The following is a 15,677-nucleotide window of genomic DNA, read 5'->3' on the forward strand; positions in this document are numbered from 1 at the left end:
TTGTTTTAAAATGGTCATACTATGGATCATTAACTATTTGATTTTGATTTTGAATTTTAGGATCCATTTAGGTATGGTCTGACAAACACGCTCTGCCACCTTTCACCACATATGCGGAAGTGCAACACCGGGGGAAGTGGTGGATTGAGAAGCATCCAATGCAACAAACAGATATCTCTAGTTTAAACTGACTGATTTTGATGGGGAGTTTTTTGTTATGTAACTTAGACTGACACACCGGTGTGTCAGTCGACTCTAGGGGTTTAAATAGAGTATATATTAGGAACATTGGCAGTACAAATGCACCAGGACAACAGATAGTTTATTATATAGATATACTTTTATTAGAAATATGACACATTCATTTTGTGCTCTGAAAACTGTACATTAACAAAGAGTCAACCCCAGTGAACTAAAAAGGAGGGGGCGGTGGAGGTTAAAGGTCAGGGGACAGAGGTCAGGGTTCATGTCAGACAGGTACAGATCTGAGGAGGGAATGACAGTCAGTGATACCAAAACACACACTGTTACATGGAGTTACAGAACACTCATATTCCAGTACCCTGAAAAGGATGGGAGGGGAAATGGCACCCTGTTCCCTATATAGCGCACTACTTTTAACCTGGTGTTAATTCCTGCCATTTGACCTGGTCAAAAGCAGTGCACTATATAGGGAATAGGGTGCCATTTCGGACGCAGATGTAATCTGAATAATCATGGTCATAATTATAATAATGAGAACAATAATCCCCAAGCACAGTAAGAAAGATATTTATAGGCTAAAATTCATTCTGTAGAACTCTGTTGAAATAATTACATTGCTGTACAACAGGACTCCAAAAGAGCCTTGTGCTTTCTCTGTGTGCAACTAATCCTTACCCCATACTGCCGAGTCACAACCTCTGTAATGTCCTATACAGTATTTATCATATATATTTTTATATTTATTCATTTTCAATGTCAATATTAAGCATAATTCTTTATATACTTTGTGACATGAGTATCCTTCATTTTTTACCACCTGCATTTGCCGAACAAGCAGAATTCAATTTGCCACAAATGTACCAAGCCTGCTCGTACATCAAGCAATCAGTCAACCAATCAAAACAGTGTCTCCTTGGCTTCTGCTGAGGTCATAGAGGCTTCCACCAATGAGATATGGCCATCTTGGCTTTCAGTGGTGTCATTAAGGGCATCCGCAAATGAGATATCTCATCTTTGTTGGTCTATGCTGATGTCACTATGGCACCCACCAATGGGAGGGTTTTCCACCCTTTTGACTGACTGATGTCATCGGTCTGCTCCCTTCCTGTCAAGGGGGTGTGGACTCTGTCTGACAGTGCAGTGGAGGGTGGGGGGGGCGGGGCTATTCGTTGGCATGGAGAGGCACATGGTTATGGTCCAGCAGTCTGCCTCCTCCACTGCCTAGGCGTGTTTGGGACATGTACTGTATGTTTGGTGAAGGTCTTGTCCAGACCAGGTCCATTGCCTAAAGGCTTGGTTGGAACATGAACTGTGTGGCTGGTCCAGGTGATCTGTTAGCAGGCTGGTGAAGAGTCCATAGGCAGTTGCAGTCTGTCCTTTTAATCTACACTACCTACACCACCCAACTGCCAAACTGGCTAACCATCCACAGAGATCTACCAGGAGGAGAGAGGGACTCAAGCATGTGCCCAGTGAAGTAATAATGTGGATAATAACAGACCAGATATATGACTTTCTGACATAGTAAACAAAAACTGATTCCAGCAGCAATAAGAAAATATAACAAAATGCACTGCAAACCTGTTCTCTTTCCCCCCCATTTAACAGACAATTGTTCTCTCTCTCTCTCTGTATGTCTTCCCCTTTTCTCTCTCTCTTAGTTGGGTCCCAACATAAAGGAGCTTCTCGCTCTCTCTCTCACCCCTGCCCGTTTCGTTGGTCATTGATCGTTTGGTCGTTGGTTCTCAGAGTGAGATTGAGACGTGGAGCTGCGGGAAGGGAAGGTGTCTGTCTGTCTGAGAGCTGGGCTGGGGGTCGGGGTTGGCTGCTCTCTCTCCGTCTGTCTCTCTGTCTCAGTCTCACACCTCTGTCTGCAGGTCCATGATCTCCTGTCCCACCAGAGGGATGGTGGCGCTGGCCTTCTCCCACTCCACGTTCTGCAACTCCAGTGGAGAGGCCGCCAAGGGCTCCAGGTCCTTCCTCATCCATGACGGGGGAGATTGGGTCTTCCTGATGCCCTCCCAGGCTCTCTTACTGGGTGTCTGCTGCTTGTCCTGTTGGATAGAGGGAGGGACAGGAGAGGAGAATAGGTGAACCAGGGAACAAACTGAGAGAGAGAGAGAGAGAGAGAGAGAGAGAGAGAGAGAGAGAGAGAGAGAGAGAGAGAGAGAGAGAGAGAGAGAGAGAGAGAGAGAGAGAGAGAGAGAGAGAGAGAGAGAGAGAGAGAGAGAGAGAGAGAGAGAGAGAGAGAGAGAGGTGGCGAAGGGAAAGAGAGAGAGAGAGAGAGAGAGAGAGAGAGAGAGGTGGCGAAGGGAAAGAGAGAGCGAGAGAGATGGCGAAGGGAAAGAGAGAGCGAGAGAGGTGGCGAAGGGAAAGAGAGAGAGAGAGAGAGAGAGAGGGCGAAGGGAAAGAGAGAGAGAGAGAGAGAGAGAGAGAGGTGGCGAAGGGAAAGAGAGAGAGAGAGAGTGTCGTACGCTCATGATGGTCTTGTCGCTGCCTGCTGAGGACACACTCCACCTCTTCCCTGCCTTCCCATCGCCAGGCGGAGATGCCCTGTCCTGGTCTGCACTGTGGATCTTCCTGTTCAGGTCCTGGAACATGTGCTGGTGACGCTTCCGTGTGTGCATGATCTTCTACATGGGACAATCACACAGGAAAATCAACCATCCATTTATCCACCATCCACCATCAACATGGTAATACTTTGGTATGAACAGAGAAAAAAAATCAATCATCCTTAAACAACAACATAGCTTGTGAAAAATCTTCTACACGGACCAAACACATAAAAAACTCATAGAAAAATCCTTAATTTAGCTCCCATCCACCAGAGACGTCTACAAAGCTTAGATAGAGTACTGCATATGATCTGCTATGCTGTCCCATGCACCATACTTATAAAGAAAAAGGGATTATGTCAATTCTAGTGGATTTTTGGAAGCAGAATTGAGACATTAGAGACAGTTTGTCAAACCGTCAAGACATTATTTCAGAAGAAATGCAGTCCAGAAGTCTGAAATTACCTCAAAGTCCAGCTCCGCATAGCGAGATTTTCGTCTCTGGAGAAAGACAAGAGGGAAAGATTAAAAGATACATTCTGCTATCATCATTATGCTGTGTGAGTCTGACTAGACAAAATGGTGATGTCTTCCTCAGCATTTCACTGTTTCACTGTTAGTTTCAAATCAGTTAAAACGACTGAGACAGTTTCTCAGTGGTAACAGTGACTCATGAGAAACTGAGTGTCCATGTTGCTTAATCCTGACCCCGTTGGCGTGAATCCTTGCAGTAAACAGCTTGTGATCGAGTGACCTTTGTTAGCGAGCAGAAAAAGAAAGGCCTGACCTTCAGGCTGCTTGGTTGTTGGTTGCCCTGCCAGCTGCGACCTTGCACGTACAGACAGATTTTTGGGAGGGGAGCGAGTTTGGCCCTAGGTGAAAAGACACCAGCAGGCTGAGAGGTCTGACTGGTTGCCTATCTGACTGGCTGCCTATCTGATTGGCTGGCTTGGCACGACTAGCTGTGCGTGTGTGTGTGCTGGTCAGTGTAGCAGTCTGAGTTTGAGCTCCCCCACTGGACTGGCACAGTCAAGGAGAGAATACTAAAACCTGACCTTTTTAAAGATCTTGGCGTTCTGTCGAGCCAGGCGAGATTGGGATATTTCTGTACATGTTGCCACTACAGTGCTGTTACCACACAGAAAAGGATAGCGACTATAAAGATATTTCAACAGAAACCCTATGCCATGAATACACTGGTTGGTTTCTGATATTTTCTTTGATCAAGCTGTCCCATCTCCCTCCCCAAGTCATGTGGTGAGAACATGCGGTTGTGTGTGTTTGTATGTGTGTCTATGTGTGTGTGTGTGTGTCTTACCTCCAGCGAGCTCATGGAGAGAGTGGACACGGTCTCGCTCTTGGACATCATTCCAGAGTTCCCAGAATCACCCTGTTCACACATGCTGTTGGTCATGTGGGATTCTCCAGAGACGTTCTGCATGTTGTGGACGGGCGACTCCCTCTCCGAGCAGGAGACACTGACCAGGTCCGCAGGCAGGCTCTTCAGCGCGAAACCCGGGACGCCCTCCACCCCCGCCGAGTTGGCCAGGTGGATGAGCCTGGTCTGGGGCATCTGCTGCTCGATGCTGATGTTGTACTTGGCCGTCGTGTCCTCCTTGCTGCCCTTTCCGGGCCGCCCCAGGGTGCCAGTGTTGTTGTTGTTAGGCAGGATGATGTACCCTGGTCCTGTGGCTTCAGGCCCCCCGGCCTCCCCTGTCCCCCGTGGAGACAGCTCCCCGTCCAGCTGTTTAAAGAGCTCCCCGTCACAGATGTAGATGGACTTGGCTCCCGGCAGCTCGGTGCTGATGCCCTTGGTGGCGCCACCCTTCTCCCTGCGCAGGGTGAGGGTATGACTGGGGTAGTCTGCCACATTCTGGAGGTGGACCTTGGCCATGCTGGCAGGCATGGTGTTGAAGTTAGAGCCCTTCTGAAGGGTCAGGGGCTGGGAGGATGGCTTCTCATCACCCTGGAGAGAGGAACGCTTCAGAGTACCTGGGGGAGAGGGAGGGAGGGAGGGAGGGAGGGAGGGAGGGAGGGAGGGAGGGAGGGAGGGAGGGAGATTTGAGAGGACGCAAAACTCAGAGATAAAGATAGGGTGACTCTCAAGATGTCCAACTCAGACTTGGACATGCTATAGAATGAGTGCAAACCTTCCCACTGTTGATTGAACTAGTGACTACACTGCCTTCCTTGAACTTCTGATCATTAGCTTGAAGATTACGCCGCGACCCCGTTTCACAGTAACTGCTGGCTTGCTGTGGTGTGCATCTCACTATTGAGCACAGGGCTAGACAACAGCATCAGACAACTTCCTGTCAGCATGACAAAATATCTTACAATCACTCCCCAGTCCCCACCGCTCCACACACACTCACACAAAGAGAAAGTCATTTCACTCCTCTTATATTCCATCTCCCCCTTCAGTGGGCTTGTCTGCTGTGTCTCGCGTCTCAATGGCGTTTCTGCTCCAGATGCTTTTCCTGATATCCTGTCTCGGGAGATAATCAGATTTCCGTGCGCTCCCTACGGATATCAGAGGAGAGCCTCTATCTGATGCTGCACTGTTGGTCGGTACATAATTATAGAACGGCCTGCCCGCCTGCCGGTGGATGTGGGGGAAGATGTGGGAGACTCAGACAACCCTATTTATCCTCATATTACTGCTCAGCACTCGTTCGCACACCACCGCCCTATTGCCAAATGGCTGGGCTAAATTACATTATGCTGCAGTAATGTGGTGCATCTCATGTCAAAACAGTGTTTTGTGCTTCATAAGGGGCGGCTGCGGGTGGAGAGGAGTGGAATGGGAGGGTGCTGCTAAAACAGAATACGTGTGCAGCAGAGAGGGAAAAGCAGGTGCAACTTTTAATGACAGAACTCAAAGAAAAATCCACATGCACAGAGAGAGTTGTATAGGGTCAGACAGACAGACAGACAGACAGACAGACAGACAGACAGACAGACAGACAGACAGACAGACAGACTGCATAAACTCACTCTTTTTTTTGCTGGTACTCTTACCTCCTCTGCAAGCCATGTCGACGTCTTTCTCGAAATCAGTCTAATGAAGAAAGAAATGTATAGAAAACCTGTTAACAAAGAACATGTAATACATATCAAGTATATTAGACATGGTTTTAGATGAAGAATAACGTTCCAGTGGTACTACCATAAGCTGAGCGTGTCCGTTCTGGAAAGATCCCCCTGAGTCTCCATTCCCGTCCTCCTGGCGGTCCACTACCCGACACTTCACTGCCTCTTGAACCTACAGTACACCATAATAAACACAGAGGTCATGACCTTTCAATTTTACAGTCAGATTTTTCTCTGTTCATCCTCCTCCCTTCCACATCACCCTCAAAACAACCAATGACTTAGTTTACTTAATCAACTTTTCCCTTTTACCTCCTAGTGGAGCACAGAGCACACCAACCAATACATTTTTTTAAATAATAATGAATAAAAAAAGAGTAGGAGACAGAGTATCATCAAGGTGAAATGTGTCAGAGTGACAACAGGGTGAAGAATGATGTACCTCTCTGCGCAGGATGCAATGCACCATGACGATGACGAAGCCTTCCAGCGAATCAAACACAGCGAACAGGATCTGGAAGAGGGAGGAGCGTCGGTCGGTGATGGCCAGGACAGCAGACATCCAGGTGAGGGCCAGGAGAGGCAGAACCACACAGGAGCTCCACAGCGACGCCCTGGAGGATGGGAGAGGAACAGCAGCCCAGGGCCAGGGTCAGTACTACAGTCAGTAGAAGATACACAAAGAAGGAAAGACTACACTCCTGAGAAACAACTGTCTCTATTTAATATGATTTTCAATGATTTACTTGTTTGAAATGGGATTCAATGATACTAAAAACTACATGTATATTTCTAATTACAATAGAAGCATGTCAAATGTAATACATACACTATCTACTCCTAAAAAAGGCATCTATGTACTGCCTGTTGCCCTCGTTGTTGAAATGATTGGCATTATGTACAGTATAATAAACCTATAACAAGGTATAGGTACATAGCTTGATGTTTAAAATATACTTACAGTAGCTACCGTAAATATGCTAATATCACACACAAAAACATACATCCATAATCAATAGAAATATATGTTCCATAACTCACATATACAATATGCATGTATGTTAAGGATGTGTCAATAAAACATATGAGACCAAGAGCAACAGGAAAAGGAGGAGCTGAGGTGAGTAAAGGAAGAACAAAAGTGAAATGAAGCAAAGAAACATAACATAAAGACAAACGCAAGAGGCAGAGGGAAGAGGTGTGATTAAGTGGACTTGTCTTCTGGTCCATATGTTCCAATGTCTCTCTCTCTCCTTTATCAACATGTGTATTTCTTTCCCTAACTCCTCAACTCTTCAGGGTCTTTGTTTCACAGGTCAACTTGTTAACTCTGTCCTGAGTTGATTGAATGAAAGGTTTCTAGGTGTTGTTTAAAACAGATCCAAGCATTCAGACACACACCACTGAAAAACACATTACATAAAATATAGCTACACGTCAGGACTGGCAACAGAAACCCAAAGCACACACACACACACACACACACACGCACTAATTGATAAGTCAAGTGCACTGCCCGTGAAAACCTCCTCCATGCGGATACAGATGTAGAGTTACTGTATCCGTCCATAGCCTGGGGGCATTACATAGCTGAAAGCCACTGAGCCTTGCACTTTTACTCTGGCCTATATTAAAGCTGTTTTTCTGCTGTCTGTGCTTCACACACACACACACACACACACACACACACACACACACACACACACACACACACACACACACACACACACATCTTACAAGAACAGCACTGGAGAACTAATTCCCAATGATTCTCAGCGAGGGTACAGGGGAAGAGAGGAAACCAAAAGGGGGGAAAACCAAAAGATAAAAACAAGAGGAGGAGGAAGTAGAGGAGGCATATCAAGGTAAAGGAAACAGAGGTAAAGAAAGCAGTATAGAATATGTGGGTAAATAATTAGCAGGACTAACATGGCGTTACTGGTAGCTGTGGTAGAAACGTCAGCCGACGAGATAACTCCGCACTTGGCACATTTGAGCGTCATATTGTACAGTGGTACTGTCATCTGACTGCAAAGTAGTCAAATTAACACACGTTGTAACATAATACACACAGATACAAACGCACACATACAACACACACTTACACGCAGAGTGAGTCACAGTTCCCTCTCACTATATCTCTCTCTCTCTCTCTCTCTCTCTCTCTCTCTCTCTCAGGGCTAAGGGGCATGTGTGGGGGCTGAGCCGGACAAGATACACAACCACATGGGTGGATATGTCACTAAGGGCTGATTTATTCCTCAATGATTTATCACTGCTCCTACTATGTGAACACAACAAACGTATAGGGGATCCTAACCACCACAGATGTAGGTGGGATAATCAAGTCAACAAAGGCACTATTGCATTCCGACATTATTCGAATCATCTTGAGCCTGTGTAGAAAAGTGCCGTGACACTGTTGCAAATGATGTAGCTCAAACTAGTGATTCAAAACATGATTCATAAGTGGTTTTAAGGTAGCCTAGCAGTTCAGAGGTTGGACCAGTAACCGAAAGGTTGCTGGTTCGAATCCCTTGGCTGACTAGGTGAAATCTGCCAATGTGCCCTTGAGCAAGGCACTTAACCCTAATCGCTCCTGTACGTCACTCTGGATAAGTGTCTGCTAAATGAACAACATGTAAAAAGAGAGATACACATTATATTTCCCTTCTTCATCTTATTGTTGAATCCTTCATTTACGTGCATTCAACTAAATAATGATGGTATTCTTATAAATGAATAAAGCAAATGTCTAATTAGAGACACTTCATGTGCCAATTGATGCTTTGCGTCTCAATTGCGTTGTTTATTTAGCTTCCTAAATGTAATTGCTGTGAATATTTTCACCCCTGGTTATTTCTCCCTACGCCTCACTGGTCAGACTGATTACTTTATACAGGCATTACTGAACACCCTGCTAAGGCTCTCACGCACACACACACACACACACACACACACATGTAGGCATGTACACACACAAAGTAACACTCAAACACATGCACGCACAAACAATGAACTATGAACTCAAAGTAGTGAGTCGTGACAGGCCTCTTAGCCTATATCTCCAATTAACAAATTAACGGTGTGTTTTTACGCCTGTTCATTACCAGGTGTACATATGTGAATGTGTGTACGTATGAGTGTGTGTTTCTGCATGGCTGTATTAAAACAACACAAAGGATAGACAATGAATTCTAAAGATTTCCTGAGAAGCTGTTTCTCCACTGGTACTGTAATCCACGAATCATCACAGTTCCCATCTAGCAGTCTATTTCTGTGTCACCCCACTTCTCCAGTGTCTGTGCTGTCATCTAATCTCCTCTCATCACATCACAAAGCCCAGTGTGGCTGTGGCCTGCCTCTCTCTGCCTGGATGCCTGGCTGGAAGTAAGAGACACAGTACAATCTCTACAATGCCTCTTCATCATGGATGACATACTGTCTGAGAAATAATAGAGCAATAATACACGAGAGGGTATGTGATTACTGAGATCACTATCAGGACGTGATGCAACAATAAACTGTCCATCCATACTTCAACACAATGGCTTGAAAGCTGCTTCATTATATTAAAATACTCCCACAAGAAACACACATCTAGAAGAAACAGAGTTCGAGAAGAACAGTGTCACAAAATGGCCGCTCGCAAAACAACAATTAAACCATTGATTCCGTATAGCCGCTGGACAGATGGATTAAAAATCACATTATAAGAAATTCCATTTCAAGTAAAAGGGCAATACAACCAGTACCCCCCCCCCCCCTTTCTGCCACAGGCTGTGATATTAAAAAGCAATCAGTAGCTTTTGAAATACAACACCATTTCCCTTGTCTTTATGATCTGTAGATGACAGAGAGAGTTCAGTGAGAGAGAATGAAGCTGAGCAGGAAACACCCATATCCACAGGGACACATAGACCTGCTCAAATCAAATCCAGCTCTTCAATCAAACAAGCAATACTCTTCAGCTAAATGCTCACTTCATTGTTCTGTCTCAACATGGGTAGAAGAGTTAGATAGGTGATATCCTGTGGTTCCCAGTCAACAAACAAGGGTACAAAGCTTACCCAGTTTACTGGTATTTCTTTCACTTGGATCGTCCACTCTGTAACAATTGCCACTTTTTTTCCAGTGAGTCTGGGAGGAGCCAGTCTGTATAGTGACAACTAGGTTTAAAGTAACTGAACAGCAACCTGCTAACACAGTGCTAACACTTCCTGGAATTAGGAACGAGGAAACAGTACACCCCACCAGCTCTGCCTGGATGGCTTTACAGTTGGCCTTTCCTCTTCTCTCCTGTCTTGTCCTCTACTCTGCTGTCTGTTTCCATTTTCCCATCCAATTAGCCTCTAATTTTAGGGGTGGAGGAAAGAGAGAGAGCCTCGCCAGACAGCGAGGGTACAATTAAATCTCTGAGATATGAGAGAGCGGAGCCACAGTACGCCGTGCCTCATTAGGCGCACCATCTAGCAATCATTAATTATCTTGATTAAACATGTTAGGTATTGAAAGGCATGCGAGGGGCAAAGAGACTAACACCCTTCGGTATTCCACGTATCCACTCTGCAATGCCACCCTGCCCCCTCCCCCCTCCCCACAGTCCCTCCACCCCTCAGTCCACGTATGCTTAATCTGATCCTTGAGAAGGCTGTGAGGGAGCAGAGGGGGCACAAACAATGAGAATAATATCAGAGAATACCATGGTATCCTACTGTGTTGTGTATCCAGTCTTCTGGTGCCACCTCTGCCCCCTCTCCCCTCGGTCCAGGCATCACTGATAGCCCAGTGGTCTGCTGCGCAACATCGGTGTAAAACAACCCTTAAACAACCCCCCAGTACCCACTGTGTAATCAAATGCTCACAAACACACAGGCCAAAGCACAGACTCACACATCTAAACACACACGAACATACACACACCCTGTCATATACTACTCTGTGCCATGTCCTATACTTCTGTCAGTATTCATTCTGTATCTTAGTAATGTGACTACTTTGAACAGAACTATGTATCACAACCGTGTTCTAGATTTTGCACTGCAGTTTATGTTTATAGTTATTCTATACATCTAGTGCTTGTCTAGCTGGTTTTAGATGGAAGCTGGGATATTGACAGCAGGGAAAGAGATTCTAAAATTATTCTAGTAGGGGAGTGTGAGGAAGGGGTATTAAGCCAATCAGAGTGTAAGGAGAGGATATTAAGCCAATCAGAGAGCGCTACTGACAGGGGGAGGAGATTTAGTGGGCGGGCCATGAGCAGGGCTGATAGCCAATACAAATCAACAACAGTGGGAGGGGCAGATGTTTTACCGAATCAGTGACGAGGTGGAAAGGGGGAGCTGAGATTGAGGTGTTCCTGATTGGAGAGGAGGAGCCCTGAGTGAGAGAGAGGGGGGATTCTGTGCAAACTCAAAGAGAACGTTTCAGACAGCAAAAAACAAACTTGTACAGTTCAAGAATAGATCATTGCAGAGAGAGGCAAACATGTTGTTCAGAGAAAATAAATACATAAATAAACAACAATACAGTTGGATGTACTAACGATGGCCAATGAGGGCACAGAACAGCAGCCTGCGAGAAGGGGGGAGCAGGGGTCACCAAGAGGTCAAAGGTCAACCCTGGGGTTATATAGGGACTAAAGGTCACAACGTTGGCCAGTATTGAACTGCACATGCTACCGCCTGTATTAAGTAGCAGTAGTAAGTATAAACAAAGCAGCCTTTAAGACAAGTATACATGGTTGAAGAAGGTTGAAAACCTTCCATCCTGTCTCAGGAACTTGGCTGTAGTATGGCTGTAGTAAAACCCCACCTCCAACAAAACAGATGTATCAGATGGACTATGTTTCATACTATAGTGAGTAGCCTTCTAACAAACACAACAGAAAATAAACCCATTTCTATGGACATAGAGACAGCATTAGCGGTGTACAATAAATCAAACACATGACATTATCGTGTGCTTTGAGTGATCTCTGAGGTCTCTACTCTATACCCATAGGGCCCCTGCTCCCCTTCCCTATAAAACAATCAACGAAACAAAAAAAAGAGAAAGATGGATATACAGAAATGTACATTATATAGCAACACCTGCAAATGAAGAGAAGCTGAGTGAATGTGTAAAAGCAACATACAGTAAATGGCAGAGTATAATGAAACCAATATGATAGCCATGAGATGAGCACTGATGCGCCATCTTGTTTCTTAATGAGAGTGTCCGATAACCACTCCAATCTTCCCTTTTCTTATATCTCCCTCCCTCCCCACCCTCCCTGGCTCCTCTCTTCTTCTATCCCTCTCTGTCAGACCCCATCCTCTACAAATCTTCCAATCAGTGATCACTGTCTGTCTTATAAAAACATCCACATATTCCTTTCAATATCTGCTCCTTTTTATTTCCCCACTCTCACCTCTCTCTCTCTCTCTCTGCTCTCGCTATATCTCCCCTCCCTCTCTCTCTGCTCTCAAAATATCTCACATCTCTCTCTCTCTGCTCTCAATATATCTCTCCTCCCTCTCTCTTCTCTCTGCTCTCAATATATCTCTCCTCCCTCTCTCTCTCTTCTCTCGCTATATCACTCCTCCCTCTCTCTCTCTGCTCTCAATGTATCTCTCCTCCCTCCCTCTCTCTCTGCTCTCAATATATCACTCCTCCCTCTCTCTCTCTCTCTGCTCTCACTATGTCTCTCCTCCCTCCCTCTCTCTCTGCTCTCAATATATCACTCCTCCCTCTCTCTCTCTCTCTGCTCTCACTATGTCTCTCCTCCCTCCCTCTCTCTCTGCTCTCAATATATCTCTCCTCCCTCTCTCTCTCTCTGCTCTCACTATGTCTCTCCTCCCTCCCTCTCTCTCTGCTCTCAATATATCTCTCCTCCCTCTATCTCTCTCTCTGCTCTCACTATGTCTCTCCTCCCTCTCTCTCTCTCTGCTCTCACTATGTCTCTCCTCCCTCCCTCTCTCTCTGCTCTCAATATATCTCTCCTCCCTCCCTCTCTCTCTGCTCTCAATATATCACTCCTCCCTCTCTCTCTCTCTCTGCTCTCACTATGTCTCTCCTCCCTCCCTCTCTCTCTGCTCTCAATATACCTCTCCTCCCTCTCTCTCTCTCTCTGCTCTCACTATGTCTCTCCTCCCTCCCTCTCTCTCTGCTCTCAATATATCTCTCCTCCCTCTCTCTCTGCTCTCACTATATCTCTCCTCCCTCTCTCTCTCTCTCTGCTCTCACTATATCTCTCCTCCCTCTCTCTCTCTCTCTGCTCTCACTATATCTCTCCTCCCGCTCTCTCTTTCTCTCTCTCCCTCTCTCCTTTTGTCTGTGCTCCTATTCCCCAACTGTTATCTCCCGTTTCTAAATTCTGTCTTCCCAAAAAAATAACTCTTATCAATTTCCTCATCTGACTCATCTTTCTTAGCTCCTGCGTTCTAAACGTGAGAGCCAATGGCATCGCTAGCCCCACCCCCAAGCTTATGCCCCCAGGCTGGTTATTGGTGGACCAGTGAGATGGATGTGTGGTAGGATAAGGCATACCCTGCCCTCTCCTTCAGTTTCATATCAGTAATGCCGTCTTTGGACACCAGTTTGTTAAATACGAGAATCCCGATAACCATGTTAACCTGTCAGAGAGAAAAGAGAGATGTGAACAAAGCAGCCAGATACAGAGTAAAACTCTTAGTCATTCAGACCATATAGCTACAACCACTCTGTCAGTCTGACATGGGACTACAGAAATGAGTATGATGCATGCATGTGAATTATGTCAGTCCCACACATAAAGAGAATAGCTTTACATATCAAACCTACAGTATATACACTACCGTTCAAAAGTTTGGGGTCACATTTTTTGTGCATTAAAATAACATCAAATTGATCAGAAATGCAGTGTAGACATTGTTAATGTTGTAAATGACTATTGTAGCTAGAAACGGCTGATTTTTAATGGAATATCTACATAGGCGTACAGAGGCCCATTATCAACAACCATCACTCCTGTGTTCCAATGGCACGTTGTGTTAACAATCCAAGTTTATCAGTTTAAAAGGCTAATTGATCATTAGAAAACCCTTTTGCAATTATGTTAGCACAGCTGAAAACTGTCGTCCTGATTAAAGAAGCAATAAAACGGGCCTTTTTTTAGACTAGTTGAGTTTCTGGAGCATCAGCATTTGTAAAATGTCTACATTGTACTTCTGATCAATTTGATGTTATTTTAATGGACAAAAAATTTGCTTTTCTTTCAAAAACAAGGACATTTCTAAGTGACCCCAAACTTTTGAACGGCAGTGTATATAAAGTTGTAACTGCTAAGTCAAGGTAATAACATGTAGTTAGACAAGTGGTAGCAATCTTGCACATAGGGTCCGTTGATGACTATACATGGTTGATGAAGATGTTAGTTAAGATAATGTACAATCTATTGACTGGCTATAACCAATAGCAGTATGTAGTATGTTGACTGCATTAAGCCAAAATGGTAAGTTTATGGTTAGGGCAAGATAAGTGTTACAGTATCTTACTTATTTCTGTGGCTAAATGTTCATCTCAGATCAGTAAAGCAACAAAGGTTTCTCAGACAAATTGAGGCTGAGACAGAGAGATAGGAAGTACCAAAACTACAGCGGCAGCCGGTCCCACGAACGCATAAAGCAGACCACCTTCCAGAGACAGCCAGCAGCTGAGAGAGAAAGAGGAAGAGAGGGAGGAGGAGGAAAGGAAAAGGCAGGATGGGGGGTGACACCCAGATCAGGTGAGAAGGAAGGAGAAAGACAGATGAAAAGAAAGAAAGATGGCATGAGAAAAAAAGGATGGAGAAAAATAGATACACGAAGAGAAAAAAGATGGTGTAAGAAAGAGAGAAAAGGAGGGAGGGGTAGAGCGAGGAGAGGGAGAGGTCAAGTCAGATACCAGCACTCAGTTCACACAAATACAACCCCCACGCATAAGGATTCTGTATCACATGTCTTAAATGCTCTTTAAACAGTTAGCTAATCCAATATGGAAAGGTTTAGAAGAAGAGAGTTCTGGAGGTATACAGGTATAATGAAAGGAAGATACAGAGAGAGAGAGAGAGAGAGAGAGAGAGAGACAAAAGTACATTTGTCTAGACAAAGGGAGACACACAGCAACAATATCAGGGATAGCAGACTCACTAGTTGACGGTGCCATATCCCTTAGCTTTGGTGAAACCCACAGAGACTGCCACAACCAGAGCAGGTAGACCTAAGGAGGAGGAGGGGGAAGGGTCAGTACTGGGTAGGGATGGGACGGACACACAGATGGACAGACAGACAAACAGATAAAACTGCCCCCCCCTGCCCCCAGCATCCTCACCCCAGCCCAGACACAGGAATCGCTTGCGGATGATGCGGTTCCTCAGCCGGCCAGTCACGGCCATGTACGACTGCCACGCCTCTGTCAGAACCCAACAGAACGACGACAGGAAGAAGAAATGCAGGAAAGCAGCGACCAGCGTGCAGATCACCTGAGAGAGGGAGAGAACACAAGATAGGAAGAGAGGGACAGAGAGTGAGGGAGAAAGAGAACAAGAGGGGGAGAAAGAAGGAGAGAAGGAGGGGGGTTGAAAGGGAACAGGGAAGAGAAGAAGAGATGGAGAGATGTGAGTAAAGCATCTTTACAAGACCTTGAGAGAGTACGTGGTAAGATACAGCTTGTTCATTGGCTCTTACCTTGTTCCGTGTCTGTGTCTGACCAATGAGGATGAGGGCGTTGGAGGAGATGATGGAGAGGCAGAAGTTGATGAGGATGACAGAGCGCTCGGAGCGAATGTACCTGAGGAGAGACAACATGTTGAGGGGTCCACAC

At 45.4% G+C, this 15,677-nt stretch overlaps 1 protein-coding gene across 10 annotated transcripts in view; it reads right to left on the bottom strand.

Moving 5' to 3' along the window:
• Nucleotides 1–318: 318 nt before the first annotated feature.
• LOC139564713 (adhesion G protein-coupled receptor B1-like) overlaps nucleotides 319–15,677 on the bottom strand; it is a 147,560-nt gene continuing 132,201 nt past the window's right edge. For 4 of the 10 annotated variants that reach the window (XM_071384497.1, XM_071384496.1, XM_071384488.1 and 1 more), the window contains 13 exons: nucleotides 15,542–15,644; nucleotides 15,186–15,336; nucleotides 15,005–15,074; nucleotides 14,463–14,529; nucleotides 13,386–13,471; nucleotides 7,785–7,883; nucleotides 6,298–6,469; nucleotides 5,932–6,027; nucleotides 5,760–5,823; nucleotides 4,081–4,754; nucleotides 3,228–3,263; nucleotides 2,679–2,837; nucleotides 319–2,258 (listed from right to left, as the gene is read on the bottom strand). In XM_071384497.1, coding sequence (XP_071240598.1) covers nucleotides 2,064–2,258; nucleotides 2,679–2,837; nucleotides 3,228–3,263; nucleotides 4,081–4,754; nucleotides 5,760–5,823; nucleotides 5,932–6,027; nucleotides 6,298–6,469; nucleotides 7,785–7,883; nucleotides 13,386–13,471; nucleotides 14,463–14,529; nucleotides 15,005–15,074; nucleotides 15,186–15,336; nucleotides 15,542–15,644 — 1,972 coding nt within the window. In that variant the 3' untranslated portion in view covers nucleotides 319–2,063. Of the gene's footprint in view, nucleotides 2,259–2,678; nucleotides 2,838–3,227; nucleotides 3,264–4,080; nucleotides 4,755–5,759; nucleotides 5,824–5,931; nucleotides 6,028–6,297; nucleotides 6,470–7,784; nucleotides 7,884–11,168; nucleotides 11,235–13,385; nucleotides 13,472–14,462; nucleotides 14,530–15,004; nucleotides 15,075–15,185; nucleotides 15,337–15,541; nucleotides 15,645–15,677 lie in introns of all 10 variants that reach the window. The other 6 variants (XM_071384493.1, XM_071384490.1, XM_071384491.1 and 3 more) reach the window with 3 other exon arrangements.

The sequence above is a fragment of the Salvelinus alpinus genome, chromosome 35 (assembly GCF_045679555.1).
Source record: "Salvelinus alpinus chromosome 35, SLU_Salpinus.1, whole genome shotgun sequence".
NCBI classification, from domain to species: Eukaryota; Metazoa; Chordata; class Actinopteri; order Salmoniformes; family Salmonidae; genus Salvelinus; species Salvelinus alpinus.